The 26,075-nt window shown below is 43.9% G+C and overlaps 1 protein-coding gene across 4 annotated transcripts in view; it reads left to right on the top strand.

Annotated features, from left to right (window-relative positions):
• The window catches only part of BNC2 (basonuclin zinc finger protein 2), a 394,027-nt gene that overhangs the window by 81,529 nt on the left and 286,423 nt on the right, over positions 1-26,075 (top strand). The window contains exon 1 of one of the 4 annotated variants that reach the window (XM_060268828.1): positions 653-2,059. The exons of the other annotated variants lie outside the window; for them this stretch is intronic. Within the exon in view, the coding sequence (XP_060124811.1) occupies positions 2,057-2,059 (3 nt within the window). The 5' untranslated portion in view covers positions 653-2,056. Of the gene's footprint in view, positions 1-652; positions 2,060-26,075 lie in introns of those variants that run through there. 4 annotated transcript variants of the gene reach the window in all.

The following is a 26,075-nucleotide window of genomic DNA, read 5'->3' on the forward strand; positions in this document are numbered from 1 at the left end:
CATGGAGAACTGTGTATGCAACTATGAGCTCCTTGAAGGGAGGGTAGATTATAGATGTAATAAATAATATGCATGTAGTAATGAATGAATGAATGAATGAATGAATGAATAAATAAATAAATAAAGTGTGGATTCAGCTATGGTCAGTTCTTTGTTATGAATTTACCAGGTGGCATTAAACAAGCCACTATTCTCTCAGCCTCAGCTTTCATAAGTTAATATTATAATTATTTATTAATACTAATCATTTATTGATCATAATTATTAATGGAACTCTTGCCCCAACTTTCAACTCCAACAGGATTGATCAACATAACTCGCAATATCTTTAAACCCATACAATCAGATGTTCTAAAATAATACCAGTTAAATAAAGTAATGAGTGTTAATACTTAAATAGTTTATTTGAAATATGTGTTTCACACCAGAAGCTTACAGTGAGCCTCCTTGGTCCAAAAGGTGGGGCAAAACATTTTTGAGTAAATGAATCAAGTAGCCCTGGGAAATCCATTCTAGATTTCTCTCTCTCTCTCTCTCTCTCTCTCTCTCTCTCTCTCTCTCTCTCTCTCTCTCTCTCTCTCTGCTGCCACCTGCCTATGAGACCCCTTGGCACCTGCCTATGAGACCAGTGGTCAGGGATGGTGGGAATCGTAGTCCCAAAACAGCTGGAGGGCCAAGTTTGGCCATGCCTGCCTAAGACCATTAAGTGAATTCCTGGCAGAAGCGAGATCTGAATTGGGGCCATACCAGCTCTCAAAAACAACCCTTAAGATAACAAAATAAATGAAAACACAATAACAAGCAGTTAACCAGAAAAGCAAATGATATTTGGGGAACGCACTATATATATTAGTGCCGGTGTTTCTGTTTTTTGCTGTTGCTATTTTCTGGTTTGCAAGGAGGACTTGCAAACACCCTCGCGTGTTTATCTTCACACCATGTGGCCCTTAGAATTCCAGTTTTGTCTTCTGTTTCGAAAAGGAGTTGTTTGCTGTGTACTTGTGCTAGAGAAGCAGAAGGCTTGTCCGGCTACCATTTTCAGGTTACCATTTTAGTTTGTGAAAATGTGCTAAGGCTCCCTGGCAGGTGCAGGAGCCCCCATGCTCAGTACTTCAGAATGGGGTACTTAAGGGGAGTTGAAAGAAATTAACCTCAATTAAAGGGAATATTGATGGATGGTTACAGAGATAAATATGATATATTGACCAGGAAAATTTTAAAAACACATTAAAATAACATTAAAGTTGTGACAAAACATGCTTAAAGGTAGAAAAATTTGAAGTAAGGGGAACCTTTTAAAAAATAACTTTGACATCTCTCTCTTTAAATAAATAAATAAAATGTAAACCTAGCTCTAATGAAGTGTGGTATAGAATTAGTTACAATGTAGTGTCAATATAGTCGGATTTTATCCCTTGGGCATCTTTTGATTTTGATGTATGGTTTGAGCTACTCAGCCTCCATTAAGCACGTTGAGGTGAGAAAATAAGTTCTTCGGCTGTGAATTCATCTTAATTTCCTTTTGTTCATTGTGTTATATGGTGCTTCTTTCAAAGACATTAAGAATTATTCACAGAGAACTTGTGTGAAAGTCCAGTTGAGTGTTAGCAGCCACACATGTATGCTTTCTTGTGCTGGATAAAACATGCGGGTTCTTAGTGGATTGTGAATAATGTTATAATAGGCTCTTCTGAACCTTAATATGCATATGTAAATTATCTGAAAGTGAGTACTGTATATCCCAAGAGAGGCCAATCATATGCGAGATTCCTTGTTTATGAATATCATACTGATACCATTCCTATATCAACTTAAATGGAATCCATTTATTCCATAGGTGGAGATGGGGTGGATTCTAGCTGCTGAAACTGGCCAGAGAACATTTTGTCCATTGGCTTGTGCTCACAGGCTTAATTGTAAACTGCCATAGGTGCTTTGGCAGGAAAGTGGCACATGAATAAAATAAACCTACGATTGTCATCATGCTCACTGATGTTAAATATTAAGGAAGAGAACATCAAAACGCTTTTGTAAAGACTTCTGAAGTATTGGGGAAATGGTGAGATATGTTGTCTTTTTAGCTTCCAAAACTCCATGTTTCCATCTTTGGATTATGGTATTGTGGTTTTTATCTGCAGCCTTCATTTGGACAGTGATTTAAGATTTTATTTCAATCTTCCTTTTCTATATAAAAAGCACCTACTAATGGTAGAGACTGTCCCCAATACTTTTAGTAAACAATTAAAACATTTTTTTTCACATTCTGACCCTCAAATCTGTGCTAAACATTTTCTGCAACTTACATACCTTTTGGGTTCAAGATTTAATCGTGCAAGTAAACCATAACACAGCCATCTTCTTAGAAAGTGACTGCAGGTGCTGAACTAGTCTTTCCCAACTCTTTTTTGGGGGAGAGATTTGTGAGTGAAGACTGCTCTGACTTCAACCGGCTCTTTTGTAAAGTACTCCTGCTACTTTTCATCCATAGCAAGACTCTTGAGCCAAGGACTCAGTTCCTGACAATGCAATTACAAATGCTTTTAATCCTTCTCTTCCCTTCAGAGCAAAGTAGGAAAGTGCTGATTCTATTGGAAATCATCTGGCAAGTGATGATTTATTTATTGTGACATTTATATCCCACCCTTCCTCTGAGGAGCTCGTAGTGACGTACCTGGCCTACCGGTGGTGTAGCAGGGGTTGCCAGAGCCCAGGGCCATATGGAGATGGTGGGAGGGAGGAAAATGGATGAAGTACGCATGTGCATTCTATTGCCTAAGGGCACCTGCGTTACCCAGGAGATCGCAGCTGCAGATATAAGTAAAGAGTCCTTCTGTTGTCTGGAGAGGTCACTTCCTGGTTTGCATGGAGAAGCAGTTTTCAAAGGAGCCCAGCGATGGAAGTGAATAGCTGTGTTGAGGCAGCACCTGGTGGTAGAATTTTACCCATACAACAACCTTGTGATGTTCTTAGGCTGAGAGATAATGACTGGCCCAAAAGCCAACCCAGCATGCTTCATGGCTTAGGGTGAATTTGAACTTGGTTCCCTCTGGCTGTAATTCAACTCTTTAACCATTGGAGCTCTCTGGCTCTCTGGCTCCTCCCTTAAAGACAGCACAGCTAAGCCTTCTGAGCAGAAAGGAATTCATGTCAGTAGCTATCTTACATGTAAAAATTAGGTGGATGTTTCGTGACTTGCACTCTGCCTGATGCTTTTGGTAGGTCCAATTCATGGTGTCCCCCAAAGAATTATGGGACCTGTTGTTTGTTAAGGGTGCTGAGCCTTGTTAGAGTCCCCTGTTCCCTTCACAGAGCCATAATTCTAAAGAGTTCCCTGGGAAGAAAGATTGACTGTTAAACCACTCTGGGGCTTATAACCCCATGTGGGAAATAGCAGCTCTCAGCATCCTTAACGAATTACAGCTTTTAGAATGCCTTGTGGGGTGTGTGTGCCTTGAGTCTTTAAAGTGGGGTGAATGTATGCGGTGAATGTAACCACACATGGCAAAACTATGGAGTAGCACCAACCTGCTGTCCAGTTTCATCCTTGCATTTGCCCAGGAATAAGTATTCAGTGGAAATTGCTTCTGGGCAGACCTTTAAAGGATTGTGCTATTCAAATGGCAAGGTAACATGCATGGTTAGTCAGACACTGTATTCTCACATATACCACCCTTGCTTGTAGCCTTGGTGCTAAATGCTTGTCCTTACGGTGTGCATTCTTCGTGTGCATTAAATTGGTACAAGATTAGGAGGCCAAGAGTTCATACAATACTTGCAAAAGTAGTGTCAAACATTTCCACGTTCAGACAGGTCGATCTATTGGGGAAACAGTCTCTTAAACTTAAATCTTCCCGGTCTTTACTCGTTTGTTGAGGAAAGTAAAACCTATCGGAGTTCTAAATGCAATATAAATGTCCTGTATGATCATAACAAGTATGCAAAAACATTTAAAAATATTTGTGATGTATGGAAGCAATTACTAGCCTTGAATGAATCACACAGTCCTAATGTTGGATCTAGCCAAAAACATATATGTACTGTATGTTTCTAAACAAAATTTCATTTGTGTGGGAGGAAAGAGGGAGAGGGAGAGAGCAAGGTTAACTTTTATTAGGAACCCATATTGAGCCATATTTTTAATGCCAATACCATTCTTTGTAACTCAAGCAATAAAACTGCTCCATATTAGGCTTAGGTTACTCTTTCCCTCCATTCGCTGTCACCAGCCTTCCCAGGGAGATGCTTTCTACTATAAAAATAAAACTTTTAATACTTGAACCCACACAAATAGCAACCCGGCTTATATTACAGAGCTCTTGTTCTGTTTGTGCAGAACGTTGGCTGTGGTTGCCGAGATACTAAGGAACACTTAAATAGGTGGTCGTGGTTCAGGTTCTTTTTTTTTTTAAAGTTTTTAAGTATAACATTCATTCATTCAGACCAGCAAACCTCATAATACCTTTCTATTATTATTATTATTTTTTAAGTAGAACAGTAAGCCCCAGTTAAAACTGCATGTTTTAATGGGGAAACCCAGCCAAATGGGCGGGGTATAAATAAAAATATTATTATTATTAATGCTTTCGTGCTGAATTTAAATTTTTGGCTAAACAAGATTTTTGTTTTATTAAAAAAAGAAAGCTACCATATTGAGAGTTTAAAAAACAAAGCGGCCCAATTTATTTATTCATTTCTAAATACGATGTTTAATTTTCTTCAAGTAATCATTTTCCCTACCCTGGTCCCACCCTCCACCCCCCCCAAACCAAGGAAAATACTTTGATGTCCAGCCAGGTGCTCTGTTTCACTTGTTAGTATTTATGTAGTGGGGACATTAAAAAAAGGTCCCATCTACATTCTGAAGTGGTACACTCCATTCTGCCACCTCAGGAGTCCTAAAGTTACCAAGCAATCTTCTGCTTCATGTGTGAGTATTACCATCAGTTTGCTCCTTGCCCAGCAACAGTGGCGTGAATGATGCAGCAGGTCCTTTCTGGTCCAGGGATTCCTGCCTGAGAGATGAGGAGAAACGGGTGTCCTGCTCAGTGGCGCAGGAAGCCGCTCGGGCACCCGGAGCAGCAAACATGACATGCACCCGGGGGCGGGGCGTCGCTACGTAGCGCTCATGCGCAGTGTAGCTACGTACTACGTATGCGGCGCTACGTACGATGCATGCGGCGCTACATAGCAATGCTGCGCATGCGCATTATGTAGTGGGGTGCCGCCACCGCTCACGCTGCCCCCTAAAAGACGGAGCTAGGAGCGGGCCGCCCCCTCCACTCTCCCCTTGCTACGCCCCTGGTCCTGCTCACAGAAGCAGCCACTCCCATCATTCTGTAAGATGCTGGTTGGTGATGAGGAGGAATGGAGCGAGGGGAGTGCCCAGAATCAGTGCAGGAGGCAGCCCATATTAACACAAGTCTGAGTTAACACTGTAGTAATTGTTGAAAAGTGGAGGGCAAATGCCAGTTGTATAAATTGTGCATTGTGGTCTCTTGTAGCATGAGCCCACTTCAAGCGATGTATAGCATGTCACAGGAGAGGATTGTATACATGAGCATTTGCAAAGGGAAGTACCATTGTGATGAGGGGGGGCAGGAATGGGATACTTTCCTTCCCTCTTGTACCACCTTCAACAGAGAAGGTGGTCCTGAATGGGGCAACTGTGCCCCTGAAGGACCAGGTGCGCAGCCTGAGAGTCATTTTGGACTCACAGCTGTCCATGGAGGCGCAGGTCAATTCTGTGTCCAGGGCAGCTGTCTTCCAGCTCCATCTGGTACGCAGGCTGAGACCCTACCTGCCTGCAGACTGTCTAGCCAGAGTGGTGCATGCTCTAGTTATCTCCCACTTGGACTACTGCAATGCGCTCTACGTGGGGCTACCTTTGAAGGTGACCTGGAAACTGCAATTAATCCAGAATGCGGCAGCTAGACTGGTGACTGGGAGTGGCTGCCAGGACCATATAACACTGGTCCTGAAAGTACTTTGGCTCCCAGTATGTTTCCGAGCACAGTGTTGGTGCTGACCTTTAAAGCCCTAAACATCCTCAGCCCAGTATACCTGAAGGAGTGTCTCCACCCCCATTGTTCAGCCCAGACACTGAGGTCCAGCTCTGAGGGCCTTCTGGTGTTTCCCTTACTGTGAGAAGTGAAGTTACAGGGAACCAGTGGCGGAGCTTCATGCTCTAGCACCGGGGGCAGGGGCGGGGCTGGCGCCCGTTTTGGGGGTGGGGCACGCCTCCTGAAGTGACGTGGCGCGCGTTTTGGGGCGGGGTGGGCGCCCGCGATGGCACCCCTTGGAGCCCGCTGCTCGGGGTGGCCCGCCCCCGCCCCTATCTTCCTTCGCCCCTGCAGGGAACCAGGCAGAGGGCCTTCTCGGTGATGGCGCCCTCCCTGTGAAACGCCCTCCTATCAGATGGCAAGCAACTATCTGACTTTTAGAAGACATCTGAAGGCAGCCCTGTTGAGGGAAGCTTTTAATATTTGATGAATTATTGTATTTTAATATTTTTCTGGAAGCCGCCCAGAGTGGCTGGGGAAACCCAGCTAGATGGGCGGGGTATAAATATTTTTTAAATAAATATTATTATTATTATTATTATTATTATTATTATTATTATTGAGAAACAGCACTGGGTGTTCTCTTCTGTCATGAGCTTGAGCATGCAGAGACTGCAGGACAACATCCGAGGAATCGTTACACAAGATGGATGGTTTGTTGACATCAGGACTTCTCAGTTTAGGCTTGGCACCCGGTTCAGTTTTCAAGGTCTCAAATGATCTTGGCACTCGGGTGCCTGGCAGACAAAGTTGAAGGCTGTCTCTCTCTCTTTTAGGAGACCCATTTAGGACACTGTTAGATAAGTGAAAGGGGGCATGAATCAGCCACAATAGCTTTGTTGTGGAAGGCTTCCAGCAGGACTGGTGTTCGCCACCACCCATCCACTGCCCGCTAAAAGTCTTCCAAATTGATATGAAGCTAGGTAGTATTTCTAGGAACAGTGAGCTCCATTTCTTGGACAGTTTGTAAGGCTTCTTTTCCTTTGTTATGTGCATCACAAGTGCACCTGGTCATTATGCAGTAAATGCTCAGACTAAGGCATACTGCATGATACTGTTAGTAAGAGGAAGAAGCTACCTTGAGCAACATGATAAGCAGAACTATTACAGTGTTGATCAGCTGGGTAGTTCAATTGGTTAGATGCAGTGGTTCCCTATTAGGGGTCTGCAGAACGCACCCAGGGGTGTCTGTGCCCCCATCCCTTGGTTCCCTACTGTAACCACTAAGAACCACCATTATACCAACTTACCAAGTATATTCGCACCACTAAGAACACAATAAATATTATCCTATCTTTCGCCGAGGAGAATTTCGGCAAAAGGAGCAGGGTACACCTCTTATCTCTTGGGGTTGGGGGAGTCAATTTTATAACCTTCTCTGTAGCTTACTGAGAATATTCCTCATTTCAGACCTATTTATGATTGCCTGGTGCCCTTTATATAACACTGCCATCATCCGTAGCCATACTGTGTAGGTAAAAGCGATCCAATGGAGACATACCAGGTGGTTGGTATGTTTGCAACTGTGATGAATGAGCTTTTATCATCCCGGTTAATAGTCTTTCTTTACTAGCTGCCCCTTTGTCTTTAGAGCTCAGTTTCGCCTGCAAAAGCAAACTGGAGAAGGAAAGGCAGAGCAGCGCCTTTTATTCCATCCATTTGAAGTCTGTAACAAGTAATTCTTACTGTGCCCACGGAGAGAGAGAGAGAATATGCAATGCATATTATGCCAGTATCAAAAAGCGGTGCCAAATGGCGACTTTGACAAAGATTTACCAACCCGGCAAGTGTGGAAGTGTTCTGTAGGCTAACAGTTTTAATGGGTTTATCTTAGACAGTACTTCAGTTGTGAAAGTGTCAGTTAATAATTTACCCGTCCCAAGAGGCTGTGGAAGCAATCACACTCTGTAGCAAGGTACTCCTGGGTCTGTCACTTCGCTGTAGCTCATCTTGGCTATAGAAATGCACCATTGGATGTGACATCAGCACTGTGTCTGCACTTTGACAAATGAAGTCTTGTAAGAGCTAAATAAGGCATGGGGAAGTTTTAGAATGAGCAAATAGCTCTTCAGCTGATTTCTGCAGTAATGGATTACTGTAAGTGTCCCATCTACTGCACATCCGACAAACGCCGGTTCTGAACTGATAACTGTTCTTTCCTCTTTCCTTTTTATTTTAAATCCCCACTTATTTCTGGGAAGAAGCTTGTCCCAGGAAAATATCTTGCTAGGAGGCAGATAGCATTAGAAGCATTTGCTTGGTACCAGTGGCAAACAGATACCAAGCAAAGGTGATACATTGCGCAATTGGGCAAGAAGTGAAATTTGCTGCTGAATATATGGACGTTTAACATAGAAAACCCCTCTCATATATAGTACTTACATTGTCACCTTTCAGCATTCAATTTGCTGTGTTGTCTTTGTCAACACAAAAATACTGTAGAATAAGTACCATTTATGTGAATTTTATTCTCCAATTTCCTCATGTAATCTCACTGTCTTCTTGGCATGGTGAGGATTTGCGATTTGTTTTTCTGGATATGAAAGACTGTTTTTCCCCTACAAAATGATCACTTAGACTACAGTGTTGCATTAAAACATTGCACTATTATAGAGATTTACGGTTATTTAATAATGATTTATTATAGTAATTTATTCTGCCAGCTGCAGTTCCCTTTTTCCAGTAGAATTTTTGAATAGAATTGATATCAAAATTTGCTAGAAGAATGCATTTAAAAGTCTAATGAAACGTATATCAAAACTCATGTTAAAAACTAGGCAACTGTATGGTGGGGAGGGGGGGGAGAGAAGTTACTTGAAGCTTTCAGAGTTTTAAAAGAAGCTTGCCTCCTGTTTGCAGGATCAGCAGGAATTGGTGTTACTAAACAAATTGTGCAGTGGGAAAATGTAGCTGTTGCTTCTGATTCCTGAAAGACAACGCTTTCTATACCATAGGTGGGAGCAAATTTGGGCGCTTTCACATAGTAGTTTATTCCATTTCCCCACTGTTTCCATAACTGTTAATTTCTGAATCGCTTTTGAGCTTTTCAAAACAATGTAAAAGCCACTTCTGGAAAAAACAATAGAATATAGTGGATGTTTAGCATTCATTTCCGCGTTACTTGATTCCGGGAAAAATCCTTCTGCAGTCCTCTTAACACAGAAAATCGTGGGAGTGAAGTGACAGAATTCCACTCACCTTCTGGGCAAACTGGCCAATTTGAAGTAGAGTAGAGGAGCTGCGTGCCTCACTGTTCTTCACACACACATAGCGATGTTGCTCTACGGAGTCACCATTGCCTTGGTCACCCCGATGGGTGACCTGAATTAGAAGAAAGAAAGAGTGTTCAACCCTGTTAATTGTGCTGGATCTCTCGGCGGCTTTTGCTACCTTCAACCATTGTATGTTGCTGGGCAGGCTCTTGTGAGCTGGATTGGGAATCAAGGGCATACTTCTGTGGTTCTGCTTCAGAGGGTGGCCTTGGTCCCCAGCACTTTTGTCTGATCCATGTTGCCCCCAATGTTGTCTATATGAAGCTGTTGGGATTGGTCATTAGGAGACTGGGTTGTGATGCCATCAATACACGGGCCCCAGGCAACTCTATTTCTCTGTTGCTGCTGAATCAGGTGTAGTGTTGCAAGTCTTGGCAGACTGTTCACAAGCCTGTACACAAATGTTGGGCTGAATGAGAGGCAATACCGATGAGTCCAAGCAAGATGGAAGCATTGCGAGTAGGTGCTTCCTAGGTCTGGAATTAGGCAAGTTGGGGTTCTGGATCGGGTTGAACTTCCTGGATCCATCACTATCACTGGAGGCCTGAGTGGTCATAATGGCTAGGACTGCCCTTTTATAACTTTGGCTGGTGTGCAAGCTCTAGGCTGTTCCTGAACAAAGGTAGCCTTGCCACGGTGATTAGGTAACCTCAAGGCTTGAGACTATAAAGTGCCCCCTGTGGGCCTGCCCCTAAGGTTGGTCTGGAAACTGCAGCTGGTGCAAAATGCAGTAATTATAGTTGCTAACGAGAGCAGCCTAGTATGATCAAGTGATACAGTTACTTGAAGAGCTGCACTGGCTGCCAGTTTGCTACTTTGTTGTTGTTGTTGTTGTTTAGACGTTTAGTCGTGTCCGACTCTTCGTGACCCCATGGACCATAGCACGCCAGGCACTCCTGTCTTGCACTGCCTCCCACAGTTTGGTCAAACTCATGTTCGTAGCTTCGAGAACACTGTCCAACCATCTCGTCCTCTGTCGTCCCCTTCTCCCTGTGCCCTCAATCTTTCCCAACATCAGGGTCTTTTCCAGGGAGTCTTCTCTTCTCATGAGGTGGCCAAAGTATTGGAGCCTCAGCTTCAGAATCTGTCCTTCCAGTGAGCACTCAGGGCTGATTTCCTTCAGAATGGATAGGTTTGATCTTCTTGCAGTCCATGGGACTCTCAGGAGTCTCCTCCAGCACCATAATTCAAAAGCATCAATTCTTCGGCGATCAGCCTTCTTTATGGTCCAGCTATCACTTCCATACATCACTACTGGGAAAACCATAGCTTTAAAGTTTGCTACTAAGACAATTTAAAAGCTCTCTTGCCCTAGCCAAGTAGTTGGTAATCTATATAGACCTGATGAAGTCTCAGGATGAGAGCCTCTTGGTTGTGCCTCAGCCTACAGAAGTTCATTTGCCAGCAGTTGGAGAAAGAGGCCTTTTCTGGTGTGACAACTAATCTGTGGAGTCTTTTCCCTCTGAAGTAAAGTAGGGGCTGACTCTGGTAAATTTGTGGTGCTTTGTGAAAACATATGTTCAGCCAGGCATTTGCTGATCATTGATACTAGCGCCCTTGAAAATGTCAATTTACTATGGTTTTTCTTGCATTTACTGTACATATGACCAGATTTTAATGGACTGTTTTTATTGCATTGGCATTTTTATGTTGTAAACTACTCTGTAGTTTTTCCACAAAGGGCGACATACAAATGTTTTAAATAACTAACTAAATGATACATATAGTCCTCAGTTTGGGGCTTATAACATAGGCAGTTCATTGATTTGGTTTGGCTGTTGGAGATGTGCAGCATGAATGAAGATATGCCTTGTAGGCATGTGACTAGGGAGAGAACCTGGAAGAATCTGTGTTGCACTCTGGTTTGGGCTATTAGATCGGCGTGTGTTGTTTGGTGTTTTCTTAAGTTACATGTGCTTTGCCTTCCAAATCTAGGTGTGAAAATGCACTTTACTTTCATTTTGGCATGCAACACATTAAGGTGTTTATACAGTAGCTGCTTATTAGTCCATAGGCGTCTGTAATATTGTGGTCTCATCTGTGGGTGTCCTGGTATTCTGAATTTTCAAGGCTGCAACCCTAGGTTCATTGAGTCCAAACTTGTGCAATGCAGGAATATGCAGCAGTTCCATATGGGAATCAAACCTTGGCATTATCAACACTATGCTTTAACCAGCTGAGCTACTCTCTGCATACTATATTGATTTTTTTACCATTTTATTAGCAATTTCCCCCCTCCAAAGAACCTTGGGAACTGTAGTTTGTTAAGGGTGCTGGGAATTGTTAAGACACTGTCCTGCCCTCCTCTTAGTCCCAGAGTTTCCTGGGAAAGGGGTCATTTAAGTCTGTGGTGTGGATGTGTCTTGTACAACATTCTCTGAGTAAATATACACACAGGGTTACTGTTCCTAAGATGATGGTTATCTCTGGGAGAAAAGGAAGATGAAACAGGGAGTGGGCTATCTGCCAACTCCAATAAATTGGCCCTTTGGGGGGCAAAATAGCAGCTCCTCGACTTTATGGACTGCTTGGGCAAAACGGGGATAGAACGCTGGCACCCTGTCTTCCATCTGCACTTCACAGCTACTGGGAACATCGTTGAACTTACCTACCTTCTTCTTGAACTTACCTAAAAAACAAGAAAAAACAAAAATTGAGTCAAGAAGCTGTAAAAGCTTAGTAAAATCTGACATTGCAACACTTTGTTTTAGATAGCTTATAAGTTTTCATGGCACTTTGTAAGTAATTGTCTTATTCACACAAACTTGATAAATGGTTAAAAATTGTTTTTGAACAAGAATTTTAATTGTGTAAATTGTCGCCTATGTGCTGTACGGGTTGCACAATCATTATTAATGGTACAGGTTGTATTTCTTCAGCATAAGCCTATTAGGCGGCAGAGATCTAGGGTATTGTCATCATGGCTGTGGAGCAATAAGTCCCAGTTCAAACTAGATCTCTGGCATGAACTCTATAGGTGGCCTTTGGGAAGACTTGCTCATCTTCTGCATAATGAGAATAATTTTTTACACTTTAAACACTCTAGTGTGTATTATAAATACAGTGGTACCTCTACTTACGTGGCATACGTACATAGCAAACCCAGAAGTATTTTTCTTGGTTTCGCCGCAGGTGCTTGCGCAGAAACAGTCTACTGTGCTGTGCACAAGCTCATAAATGGTTCTTCCAGTTGTGGAAACCTTGGAATCTGACCGAAGCTGTGGAATGGATCCTGTCTGCAACCAGAGGTACCACTGTATTGGATGTTGTTTATTTTCATATACATGCACTTCCACATGCACTTCTATTTAAAAACATATTCCCCAACTCCTATTGTAAAGACACATGACTCATGCCTAGGATTTAATCAGGATTCTTCCTCTTCTTTGGTGATCACTCCTAGCTGAGTAATATGGTTTTCCATGAACAAGGTCTTAACAGTGAGTCCGTAAGTGACTGTGGAGGCCAATTCTGTATCCACATATCCTTCCACATTTGGGACATAGGTTTCCAGGCAGGAGTTGATCGTGGCGAGGGTTTGCCAAGTGTGCCTTCCTCTTAGTGCATATCTCCCTTCTGTCCTGAGTTCAAGTGTCCTCAAAGCCCATGACACCTTTGGTAAAGGCTGTTCTCCAACTGGAGTGCTCACAGGCAAGTATTTCCCAGTTATTGGTGTTTGTACTACATTTTAAAAAATTTGCCTAGAGAGAGTCTTTGAACCTCTTCTGTTGACCACCAGCATTACACTTACCATTTTTAAGTTCGGAATAGAGTAGTTGCTTTGGAAGACGATAATCAGGCATCCAAACAAAACCCCCTCTGAAAGGAGGATCATCGGGAAGCTTCTTTAAATCCAGTCAGGCTGTCCATCCAGCTCAGAATTCTGAACTCTGGTTGACAGCTGCCATCCAGGGTTGCAGGTTACATCACTAGCAGTCTGCTCCTTTTATGTGGAGATGGGAGAGACTGAAACTTGGGAACTCATTTATGCAAGCCGATGCTCTTCCTTGCCTGCCTCTACCTGCAGCACCTTGTTTCACCTGATACTTGCACACTGAATTTTTTTTCTGTTTGGGCTTCTCCAAGTGATCTGTAAACCCTGATTCTCTGCTGTCCAGATTACATGGACAACTCTTATATGCATTTGATTTCAAGCACGGCAGATTCTATGCGCATGTAGAAGTTTGGCATGTGAATATATAGCAGGTGCACCATAGAGCTGAGCTGCACAGCTCTAATCAAATCCTGTGCGGTGAGGAATCTTTGCAGAGCAAAAGGCACTTCTTAGCTTCTGCTGTACTAACCATTTAAAAAACGACAGGTACAAAGTGTGTGTGTGTGTGTGTATGTGTGTGTAAGGAGTAAGCCTAACTGAATTAAGTGGTAAGTGGAACTTACTTCTGAGTAAGACTAAGTCCAATTGAACTAAACAAAACTTACTTCCTTGTTGGACATACATGGGACTGCCCTGTCATGTTGCACAAACTTTGGAAACAATATCAATAATTTTATGATATGCAAGATGCTTGATCTCAGAAGTACAGTACGCATTGTTCTGTATTGGTTATCATATGAAAATCTGCGGTTCGGCATGTGTACGCAAGTCTGGGATCTGACCGCAAGATAGTAACAGATCTACATTCTTGTTTATCTGAGATTAGAATTAACTGTGTCCTTTATTCCCGTGATCCAGACTTTCCCTAAAACCTATGGACAGGAAGGTCCATAATTTTAAAAAGGGGCTAATGCCACAAGGCTGGAAGCTAGTCAGGTTCTTCTGTCTCACACTGAATGCTGCATGCCTATCGGGGCTGTCAAGCAGGCAGGATCACCCACAGGTCAGAATGAAGACCCAAGGCTTCACGTGAAGTCAGCTTTTTTTATTCTGAAAAGGAAAACACAGCAGAGTTCCATAGAGACCAACTAAGTTTGTTCTTGCTATAAGCATCCGTGTGCATGCACACTTCTTCAGATGCACATGAAAGCTTATACCAAGAACACACCTAGTTGGTCTCTAAAGTGCTACTGGACAATTTATTTATATATATCTCTTTCTCTCTCTCTCTCTCTCTTTGGCGATCACTCGTAGCCGAGTAAGATTGTCTTCCATAAACACAGTTTTAACAATGGGTCCGTAAATGACTGTGGAGGCCAATTCTGGATCCACATGTCCTTCCACAGTGGGGACATTGGTTTCCAGGCAGGAGTTGATCATGGTGTGGATTTGCCAAGCGCGCCTTCCTCTTAGCACGTTTCTCCCTTGCGTCCTGAGATCGAGTTTCTTCAAAGCCCATGACACCTTTGGTAAAGGCTGTTCTCCAACTGGAGTGCTCGCAGGCCAGTGGTTCCCAGTTATTGGTGTTTATACTACATTTTTTAAGATTTGCCTTGAGACAGTCTTTAAACCTCTTTTGTTCACCACCAGCATTACGCTTTCCATTTTTAAGTTTGGAATAGAGTAGTTGCTTTGGAAGACGATCATCAGGCATCCGCACAACATGACCAGTCCAACGAAGTTGATGTTGAAGAATCATTGCTTCAACACTGGTGATCTTTGCTTCTTCCAGTACACTGATATTAGTTCGCCTGTCTTCCCAAGTGATGTGTATAATTTTTCGGAGACACTGTTGATGGAATCTTTTGAGGAGTTGGAGATGGCATTTATAAGTTGTCCATGTTTCACAAGCATATAGTAAGGTTGGTACTACAATAGCTTTGTAAACAAGCATTTTGGTTTCCCTGTGAGTGTCCCAGTCCTCAATCACTCTGCACTTCAATCGGGGAAAAGCCGCACTCGCATTTCGACTGCGTCAGACCAATATGGCTACTTATCTGACAGCAGAGTTCCCTTAGGATTAACTGTCCTGGTTGAAGATGTTGCTGGGACTGGCAACTCTGCCTCTGGATTCCTCCCAAGCTATGGCAAGGAGGAGCTCCCCCCCCCGGCCTGTCTGGCCCATTGCTCAGCAACATGCAAGGCTTTTCATGATCTGTGTGTCCATGCAGGAGGAGAGCCCCCTGTGGAAGGACTGGCCAACGGCTGTGAAACTGATGAAGCATCTGGCTCCGCTCTGTCAGAGTCTGCGTTCAAACTGGGACCCCTGGCACCCCACCCTGTCCCGAACAGCTTCCTTTTTCTGACACCCTGTGTCCACTCAAGCCTCCTGCTTCTACCACCTCCCAGCTTGTCCCCTCTTCAGACCTGTCCTCAGTGTCCCACCACCACTCTCCTGGTTCTAAGTCTTATTCCCCTGAGTCATCCCTGGGGGGTTCTTGGGCTGGCACCTCCCAGCACTCTTTCTCATTCAACACAATGCTGTGTTGCCAAATGCAAGAGTTGTTGTTTTGTTTTTGCTGGTCTTGTCTGGATTGTGACAAAATCTAGGAAGTTTCAAGTGGAACTCGTGGGCAAGGTGCAGAAGTCTCACCAGAGGGCATTGGCCAAGGTCCTAGAGGGATGAGCAGAAGCAGCACCCAGAGGGCTGCCTGATGTCGAAAAGAGGCAAGGCATCGGTCTGAGAGCAGAAAGAAGAATAGCCTTTAGTTTAGTAGTCTATAACAGTAACTGCTCCTTCAAGTAAGGGTTCATAACCATTTGGGTGGGCTTTTGCCTGACTGGGTTCCATGGTTCCCCACAGGGGATACAGTTATGTGGCCTATGGAGTGCTTTCCTGATGATGATGATGATGCCCCACTCATCTGGTTGGGTCGCCCCAGCCACCCTGGGTGGCCCCCAACACATGCACCCAAAAACATAATAAAACATGAAACATTAAAAAGCTTCCCTAAACAGGGCTGCTTTCAGATGTCTTCTAAAAAGTCAAATAGTTGTTTATCTGATGGGAGGGCGTTCCACAGAAAAAGCACCACTGCCGAGAAGGCCCTCTGCCTGGTTCCCTGTAACCTCACTTCTTGCAGTGAGGGAACTGCCAGAAGGTCCTCGGAGCTGGACCTCAGTGTCCGGGCTGAACAATGGGGGTGGAGACGCTCCTTCAGGTATCCTGGGCTGAAGCCATTTAGGGCTTTAAATGGGCTCTAAATGACAATGTGGTGTTCTTGTTTCTTCTTTCAAATTTAAGGCTGATTATGATTCTTACAGCAAGTTTGCTCTCTCTCTCTCTCTCTCTCTCTCTCTCTCTCTCTCTCTCTCTCTGTGTGTGTGTGTGTGTGTGTGTGTGACACCATGAAAGTCAGCATGATCCAAGATTCCCTTCAGACATTTTAGTGCAGTGGTGGGGAACTTGTAGTTCTCCAGATATTGGTGGGGCCACAACTCCCAGCATCACTGACCTTTGGCTAATCTGGCTATGGCTGATGGGAGCTGGAGTCCAACATCCTTTTGAAGGGCTATAGGTTCGCTGTCCCTGTTCTGGAGAGGTGCATCTCTATCTCTCCACTTCCCTCTTCAGCCAAAATTCAGACATGTGAGAAAAAGCAAACATGAGGCACTCACACTTTCCCTCTTGTCATTTCTGTGAATTCTGTCTGAAGTTGTTCTTTCTTCCACAAGTGGTTCTTAATTCTTTTTTAAGAACACAGACCTCATGGGCTGAATTTGAGAAACCATAATGACTACATGCTAAAATTTTGGTTTATAAACCGTGTCTGATGTTTGCTTATGAAAATATAGAGGTTCCCAGGGCTAGAGAGAAGTTGTGGTTTAGTGATGGAGTGTGTATTTTGCATGCAGGAGGTCCCCAACTTTGGTTAGAGATTTTCCAAGTGGCGTGTTAGTGAAAGGATCTCTGCCTCGGTCCTGGAGATGTTCACTGCTGGGGCTACATGCAGAAGTGTTGGAGAAGTGCTGTAGCTCAGTGGTAGATGCAGAAGACCCCCCAGGTTCAATCCCTAGCATCTCCAGTTGGACTGGGAGAAGCTCCTGTCTGAAACCAGGGAAAGCTGCTGCCGGCCAGTGTAGGTAATACTGAGGTAGATGATCTGACTCGCTATAAGGCAGCTTCCTGAGTACCAGTGTACACAGGATGGAATTATGGTAGCAGTTTCCCTGTGTGCCGGCTAGAAGGGAACCCGAAATGGACAGATATAAAAAGCACACAATATATTGGCAGTTTTTCAGCTAACTTTCACATATGATTTTCAATCCAATTACCAGTATATACTTTTCCCATTACAGGCAAATTGTGTGTTAGATGATGGATAGAGTCACATCTAACAAATGTTGGGCAAAGTGGCATCATTGCTTACATTGCCCCTGCCCCTTGCAGTGCGTAAAGCTGTGCCAATAGTGTGGGAGGGTAAACTCAGATACCTGGGGCAGTGTTAACCAGTATGTTACCTGCACAACAGTTTTGGGGCAGAAGCAGCCTATCTGAGCAGCAATAACCAGAAATCTCAAGAGCAGTGCTCTTAAAAATCCCACAAACGTTGTTAATGCCAGCCTTGTGTGTGTGTGTGTGTGTGTCATAGCTGCCAAGTTCTCCCCTTTTTTAAGGGAAATTCCCTTATGCTGAATAGGCTTCCTCGTGAGAAAAGGGAAAACTTGGCAGCTATGGTGTGTGTGTGTGTGTTTAAGTGCTGGGTGATGATTAAAATTGGAAAGCTGCCCTGGGAATAAAAACGAGCAGTTGTGACACTGGCTGCAGGAACACTCTTACTACATATGGGCAAAAAACAGTAACCTAGTATGTCTTTCATTCATTTTCTCCTTTCCCCCCCTTCTCCAAGCACATTTTTGTTCATGGGGCTGGGAAGAAATTGTTTAAAGTATTAATTTCATATATATGAATTGCCATCTCCAGAATCTTTAAAGCAAGTTAATGTGGTTCAGATGTGGACTCAGATGAGGGGTTTGTACTGGCACAGCCTTTGAGGGTGTTTGGGGGCTGGAGCACACACAACTGTGGGCTACGCATGCTTGCTAGGATATGAAACCATCCTGTGGCTAGGATATAAAACCATCGTGCCCACGGTGCAATGTAATAATCCAGCAGAACCTAAAAGGTAAAGGTAAAGGGACCCCTGACCATTAGGTCCAGTCGCAGACGACTCTGGAGTTGCGGCGCTCACCTCGCTCTATAGGCCGAGGGAGCCGGCGTTTGTCTGCAGACAGTTTCCAGGTCATGTGGCCAAAAGGGTTGGGTCCCCAAGAGTTGGCACCACTGGGCCTAAGTCCTTCCCATGGTTTGATGTCTTTAATGAAGGCTCTGTGCAGAGGATGTGAACACTCTACAGATTTACCTGATTGGATTAGCTGTAGCAGATATTCTAGTCTTTTTTGGAATTTGTTAAACCTTGAAAATGAACCACAACATTATTTTGGAAACCTACGTTTTAAGCTTCCCAGCTGAAACTTGTATTGAGAAAAAGCCAAATACTGTTGTACACCCACCACCCCAATCTCTGAGCAGTGTGAGATTCTAAGGATTCCTGGCTCTTGCCCAGGATCCGCGTTTCCTTTGGAAACGAGGCACAGCAGAAACTGTGGTGTCTTTATGAAATAGAGCTTATTTACACAGATGTACAACCTGGCGCTGTGGTTAAACCACTGAGCCTAGGGCTTGCTGATCAGAAGGTCGGCGGTTCGAATCCCTGTGACGGGGTGAGCTCCCGTTGCTTGGTCCCAGCTCCTGCCAACCTAGCAGTTCGAAAGCACGTCAAAATGCAAGTAGATAAATAGGAACCGCTACAGTGGGAAGGTAAACGGCGTTTCCATGTGCTGCTCTGGTTTGCCAGAAGCGGCTTTGTCATGCTGGCCACATGACCTGAAAGCTATACGTCGGCTCCCTCGGCCAATAATGCGAGATGAGCGCGCAACCCCAGAGTCGGTCACGACTGGACCTAGTGGTCAGGGGTCCCTTCACCTTTACAACCTGAGGCTACGATGGAGGCGTTCACAGCCCCCAAAAGTTTTGTTTCTCCCATAGCCTCAGTTTTGTAATCAAAACAGAAATCAACCATTGCTCCTTCTCTCTTATGTCCAACTTGCTGCTTTTTCCTCTGACTCCCAGCACCACAACTCTCAATCTTCCCTTTGTCCTTCTAACTACCTGGAGTTGAGAGAGGGGCCCCCACCCATTTGCCCTCCCCCAGAGATCCCTTTCTTTTCTCCTGAATGGCTCATCACCCAGTCTATCACCTCACCAGGAGGTGTTCCAAGCTTTAGAAACCTCGATTACATTTTAACACTTGCTGCATCCAGGGATTAGAAGGGTATTGGCATACACAGCCCAACACCCCAAACAATACACATGAGGGGCTTTGAACAGACAAAATGGTGTTTCCAGTTAGGTGCATATTTGCACCAATTTCACTCAAAGGGTGAAAAACACTTAAATATTTTAAATTCAATTTTAAGGTGGATGTGATAAGGTGTGTGTGTGTGTGTGTGTGTGTGTGTGTGTGTGTTATTTAGAATAAATATTTGATAAGTAACCAATCTTATGCTTTTGCTCAGTTTTAGTTTGTCCACATATAATTACAAAATGACAACATTCCATTTTGCACTGAAACAACTTTTTTAAAAGCTTGTGAATTAGGATAGCAACTTGCAAGTATTCAAAAGTCTATTGACTTGTATTGCACTTCTGAGCATCTGATAAATTATTTAATTGTCTGATGGATATGTGGCTACCAAACTATAAGGCATGAAATATGCACCATTCTTCTAATATACTGCAGGGAGACCTGTTTATAAAGTATTTAGTATTGGTTTTATAATGTACTGTTGACAACAAGAGACCGCGAAGCTCAAAGATCAATCCCGTCTAGGCCGTCAGTACTAATGCTGTTTGAAGCTCCACAACATGTACGAAAGTACTTTCAAATGTCACAAAAGTAGATTGCAGCTGGGGGCGGTGGTCTCATTTTCCTGATTTTGTGACAGCTGAAATTACTTGACCTTTGATCATTAAAGGATATCACCGAAGGAGGTGGAAAAAATAAATAAAAATCTCTTGCAATCTTCCACATCATGTTTATCAAGGAACAACTGGTGCTCTGTGTTATAAATCTGGCCCAGTGGATCCCCACATCAAGCTCATTCTTGTATCTATCATACCTAGTGTTGTATATCATGCCTTGAGATAACTGTCCCTTAACGAAAGGAATTTCTGCTACTGTATGTCCGTATGACTCCCTGTTTGTGAGACGTACTTTAACAGATGCCAAAGCTGCGGAGTAATTGCTTTGCCAAGTCCCTGTGGTGGCTGCTGCTGCTACTGACCAGTTGATGGAACTCACTGTTCTGTGCTCTCCAGAGAGAGATTGCTGGGTTTTTGCTTACGCAGCTTTCGGTAATTGTTGATAAGGCTGTGAGGACAGTAGGCAACTTAATAAGCCCTCGTAGTCAATTAATGAGTTGCACTGTAATTCTTTGCATGCCTACTCGGAAGTAAGCCCCATTGCAGTCAGCAGCCCTTAATCCCAGATAATTGCCTACAGGGTGGCAGCATTTGATAAGTTATGGAATAACTGTTTATTGCTTTAACTCATATTTGTAGATAAACTGTCTTTTCAGGGGCCTGCTACATGCATGTACTTACTTACTTACTTACTTACTTACTTACTTACTCAACCAAACAACCAAACAACCACCCTTCATCCAAAGATTACAGGGCAGTTCACAAAAATGCAAATTGAGAAGACAAGCTGCACAACAAGAAACAAACCAATAACACACACTCAAGCACATAGTTTGGTTTCATTGGATCTCCATGTCATTGTAATTCATTTGCAAAGAGACATGGTTAGATCATATAGAGCAGGCATCCCCAAACTGCAGCCCTCCTGATGTTTTGACCTACTACTCCCATGATCTAACAGGACCAGTGCTTGGGGAAGATGGGAATTGTAGTCCAAAACATCTGGAGGGCCGAAGTTTGGGGGGTGCCTGCTCTATACTTCTGTCTTGGCATGGAGTTGTGCGAGGTTCAACAGACTGCCCACCACCACCCCCTTGAATGAAACTATACACCTTCTTCAGTTGAACTGAAGGCATATGCCAAAGAGAGTTGGGGCGAGAACACAGCCTTGTTTCATATGGCTCTTTATTGGGAAGGAGTCTGAGGATGAGCAGTCATAGTGAGCAGTGCTGCAGATGTTCTCATGGAAGGAGACAATCGTATTGCAGAGCTTAGGTGGACAATCCTATCTTGCTGGGCGATGTGAAGAGTAATTTTGGGCTGACAAGGTCAAAAGCCTTCATCAGGTCTCCTGCAGCTAGAATAGTGAGAAAATCATGCAGACTGATAAAGAAAAAGAAGGTAGCTTTTACCATGGAGTTGTAGGCCAAAACATCTGGAGGGCCGCAGTTTGGGGATGCCTGGTGCAGAGGGTTCTAGCCTGCGACACGTTGTTTGCAGGTGAGCCATCATTTGCAGGTGAGCCATCATTTTAATCTTCCATTCAATTTCTTGATTAATTGAGAAAAGTGTGATTGCAGAGCCTTTATTTCCTTTTGAATCTGCTGGCTTTTTGGATTGCTTCTCCCTTTTTTTCTTTATCTTTCCATTGTGTTTGCCTGCTGTGCCCTTTCTTGCAAAAGGCAGTTGTTTCCCTTGTCACTAATGCTCATGGGCACCCTGTGAGCTTCATAACTATGAACAGTAGAAAGTGTTTTTTTTAAGGAAGTATTAGGGGGCAAAGTGTGTGCAGGGCAAAGAAAACAGGTTTTTGGAAGGGTGTGTTGTTTTTTTTAGTAGAGAAGTGGCTGTTCCAAATATCTGTAACCCTGTGGCAGATGGGCATGAAGTGCCTGTGGTGGGAGTTTGGAATAAAAAAGCAGCCAATAGGGAAAGAGTTAAGCTTGTGAGCCTGCACTCAGGGCATGCAGCCACCAGAGTTTTAAGACATTTACAAGTACCATAATTTGTTCCTTGTCGGGGGTGGGCAGAATGCAAGGTAGGATCTACTGGGTTATTCAGGGTAGACCAGAAAGGGTTTCTGACTCTTTTAACTATTTAGCAGCAAAAGCAGCAGCAGCAGCAACAACAAAAGTCTTTTTATTTCTTTCAATTGGACCATTTGATTTGTAGTTACACTTTTAAGTACAAATCGACACCAGAATGAGTCATTCCTGGTGTGTACATGCAGTGGTGGAGCAAGCCGATTGGGCACCTGGGGTGGTGTGCGTGTCCTGCACCCAGGGGCGGGGCCAACTGGGGCAGGACGCTCCTTGGGGCCTCCAGCTGAGGGGGAGGCGGTGGGCAGACCGTTTGGGGCAGCACAGAGCCTGTAGGTGCCCAAGCCACCATGTCACTCCCAGGAGAGACGAGTAGCTCGGGCGCACCACTGCAGGCACTGCGGTGAGTGCCGCCCGCCATTTTGTAACCCCCTCAGTTGTGACACCCAGGGGCATGGCTTATGGGGTGAGGTAGATAACCCATTCTGTCCCTAGGTCCCTAGGTTCCTTTGTGTCTGATTCCACACCTCCTTGCCACTATTTTGCACCATGCTGTGGTTAGTGGATTCAGGGTTGTTGTTTAGTCGTTTAGTCGTGTCCGACTCTTTGTGACCCCATGGACCATAGCACGCCAGGCACTCCTGTCTTCCACTGCCTCCCACAGTTTGGTCAAACTCATGTTTGTAGCTTCAAGAAGACTGTCCAACCATCTCGTCCTCTGTCGTCCCCTTCTCCTAGTGCCCTCAGTCTTTCGCAACATCAGGGTCTTTTCCAGGGAGTCTTCTCTTCTCATGAGGTGGCCAAAGTATTGAAGCCTCAGCTTCACGATCTGTCCTTCCAGGGAGCACTCAGGGCTGATTTCATTCAGAATGGATAAGTTTGATCTTCTTGCAGTCCATGGGACTCTCAAGAGTCTCCTCCAGTACCATAATTCAAAAGCATCAATTCTTCGGCGATCAGCCTTCTTTATGGTCCAGCTCTCACTTCCATACATCACTACTGGGAAAACCATAGCTTTAACTATATGACCTTTGTTGGCAAGGTGATGTCTCTGCTTTTTAAGATGCTGTCTAGGTTTGTCATTGCACCATGCTGTGGTTAGTGGATTCAGGGTACTTAGTGCAAAAGAAAATTCCCAAAGTGTAGACCCCACAAGCCTGAAATTCTCCTGAGCCTGCTTCATGGATCTGGCAGAGATGGGAACATTCTCAATCTCTTAACCACTGTTGTGTGTTCTTTCTCCCAGCTTATCATTACTCATTTCCTTTTCAGAACTCGCCATGATAGGCCTGAACATATTGGGCACAGTAAGATGCAAAGCAGAGTTTGAATGAAACCATGATTAGGAAATAAATCAGGAATGTTCTTCCAGAGTCCTCCATAAGAAGGCTGTAATAGTTCCATATTCCCTTGTTCATTTATTAAAACATGAAAGATTTAAAAACCTATGGATGAAATGTTTTGGAATACCATGCTTAGTATTTGAATATAAGGTATTAAAACATGTGTAATTATTGGAACTAAAATTTCTTATAGATGGTTTTTTTTATATATAGGGACATTATGAGTCAGTATCTTCCAACTTACTAAAATGCAAGTCGAATATTTTACAAGTATCACAGAAAAGAAGCAAGCTGCCAGGGGTTTAGGGTTGTTGTTTTTTTGTTTGGTAATATGTGGAAAGTTAGCAGTATTATCTGTTGGGTGTTTGGTTTCCTGTATGGATTTTTCTCCTATTTTTTCACTTAAGACATCTGTTAGCATTTCATAGTCTAACAGATGTCGCAGAGCGATTCCTTTACTTACATTCTTGGGGGAAGAAAGTGCTGTTTGCTCTATTGAAATGCCACCTCTGAACTATTGTCACCGTGCCAGCTTTGTGTAATTTTCAAATATTTCCCTTGCCTTGGTAAGGGCTCACAGTACCTATCTTAGAGCCCATAAACACATGTGGCTGTTGGTGAGATTTGTGGCTGAGGAAAGGCAGAAACAAAACAAGGGTTTAAGTCTAGCTGTGATGTCCAGCGCCGAGGGCCTTCTGGCAGTTCCCTCACTGCGAGAAGCCAAGTTACAGGGAACCAGGCAGAGGGCCTTCTTGGTAGTGGCACCCGCCCTGTGGCAAGCCCTCCCATCAGATGTCAAAGAGAAAAACATCTACCAGACTTTTAGAGGACATCTGAAGGCAGCCCTGTTTAGGGAAGCTTTTAATGTTTAACAGACATTGTATTTTAACCTTTTGTTGGAAGCCGCCCCGAGTGGCTGGGGAAACCCAGCCAGTTGGGTGGGGTATAAATAATAAATTATTATTATTATCTTAACAGAAACACCATCTGATGGTTCTGGGCTTGCCTAGTTCCATCTCACAATTAAGTTGGGATTTTATCCTTTGAAGGGACAAGCCTGCTTGAAATATGGGCAGCCAGTGTGAAAAGAAGAGGCCTGAGCTGGCAGGAATCTGTCCCCACCAACAGTCTAGCTGCAGCATTTTACGCCAGCTGGATTTCCCAGGCCCAACACAAAGTGCATTGCAACTGTGGAGTCTTGAGGTCACCCGTGCAGGGAATCACTGTGGCCTGACAGAGTCCTCTTTTTCCAGGTCATGTCCTCTTTTTCATGGGTAGAGTTGTCATAGCGATCTAAAGTAGAAGGTGGCAAATGTTTCCGCTTTTTTTGCTTTTTAGAATATGGCAACCCTACCATGCTATCTTTGTTGGAGGGTGGCTGTAACTGGTGTGCCAGTCATAGTTGGTGTACCAGCTATAGGTAGTAGAAAGCCTCAGTGGCTAGGGTTGCCATTGGAGCCTCCAGTGACGAAAGAAAGAAAGAAAGAAGGCTTAATCACAGAAGGAACAGGTTCATAGTTTGGGCAATCATAGAATCATAGAGTTGGAAGAGACCACAAGGGCCATCCAGTCCAACCCCCTGCCAAGCAGGAAACACCATCAAAGCATTCTTGACATATGCCTGTCAAGCCTCTGCTTAAAGACCTCCAAAGAAGGAGACTCCACCACACTCCTTGGGAGCAAATTCCACTGTTGAACAGCTCTTACTGTCAGGAAGTTCTTCCTAATGTTTAGGTGGAATCTTCTTTCTTGTAGTTTGAATCCATTGCTCCATGTCCGCTTCTCTGGAGCAGCAGAAAACAATCTTTCTCCCTCCTCTATATGACATCCTTTTATATATTTGAACATGGCTATCATATCACCCCTTAACCAATCTTCTGGATCCAAACTCTCATCCCAACACCCCAATATATTAAAGGCCGGCAGCGGCTCTAAGGCGAAATGGAATAACCATGCTCAAGCTAGGCCTTGATGAATCATAGAATCTTAGAATTGTAGAGTTGGAAAAGAGCACGAGGGTCATCTAGTCCAACCCCCTGCCATGCTCGAACCCATGACCCTGAGATTAAAAGTCTCACGCTCTTTCAACTGAGCTATCATACTTTTAGCCCACTCTTCATCACAAGAGATCCCAGGATGCCCTACCCTAATTTGCAAATAACATCCACCAATACAATACTATAAAAAAGAGAGCAGATAAACATAGAACTAAAGAAACCTAAAACATTCCTTCCTACTGCCTGCTATCAGCAGCATCCTGCAAATTCCAGAGAGTGGATTAAAAAATGTTTACATGTCCATATCATCCATCATGAAAAGAATAGTAGTTTCCGCATTTGCTAAAATGCGTCTTTCTCTTTTGCTGAACCGGTTCCAGACATACACTTAAGACACCCTCTTAAAAAGTTATCTAAGTTTGGCTATCTGGACACAAGGAAGGGCTGATTGTCATGCGGTGTGAAGGACGCATTTTGTTGTTTTGGCAAGAACAGGGACAGTTTTGTCCTCACAGGCCATTAGATGAATACCAAAGCGTGTCACA

This window comes from Zootoca vivipara, chromosome 16 (assembly GCF_963506605.1).
Source record: "Zootoca vivipara chromosome 16, rZooViv1.1, whole genome shotgun sequence".
NCBI classification, from domain to species: domain Eukaryota; kingdom Metazoa; phylum Chordata; class Lepidosauria; order Squamata; family Lacertidae; genus Zootoca; species Zootoca vivipara.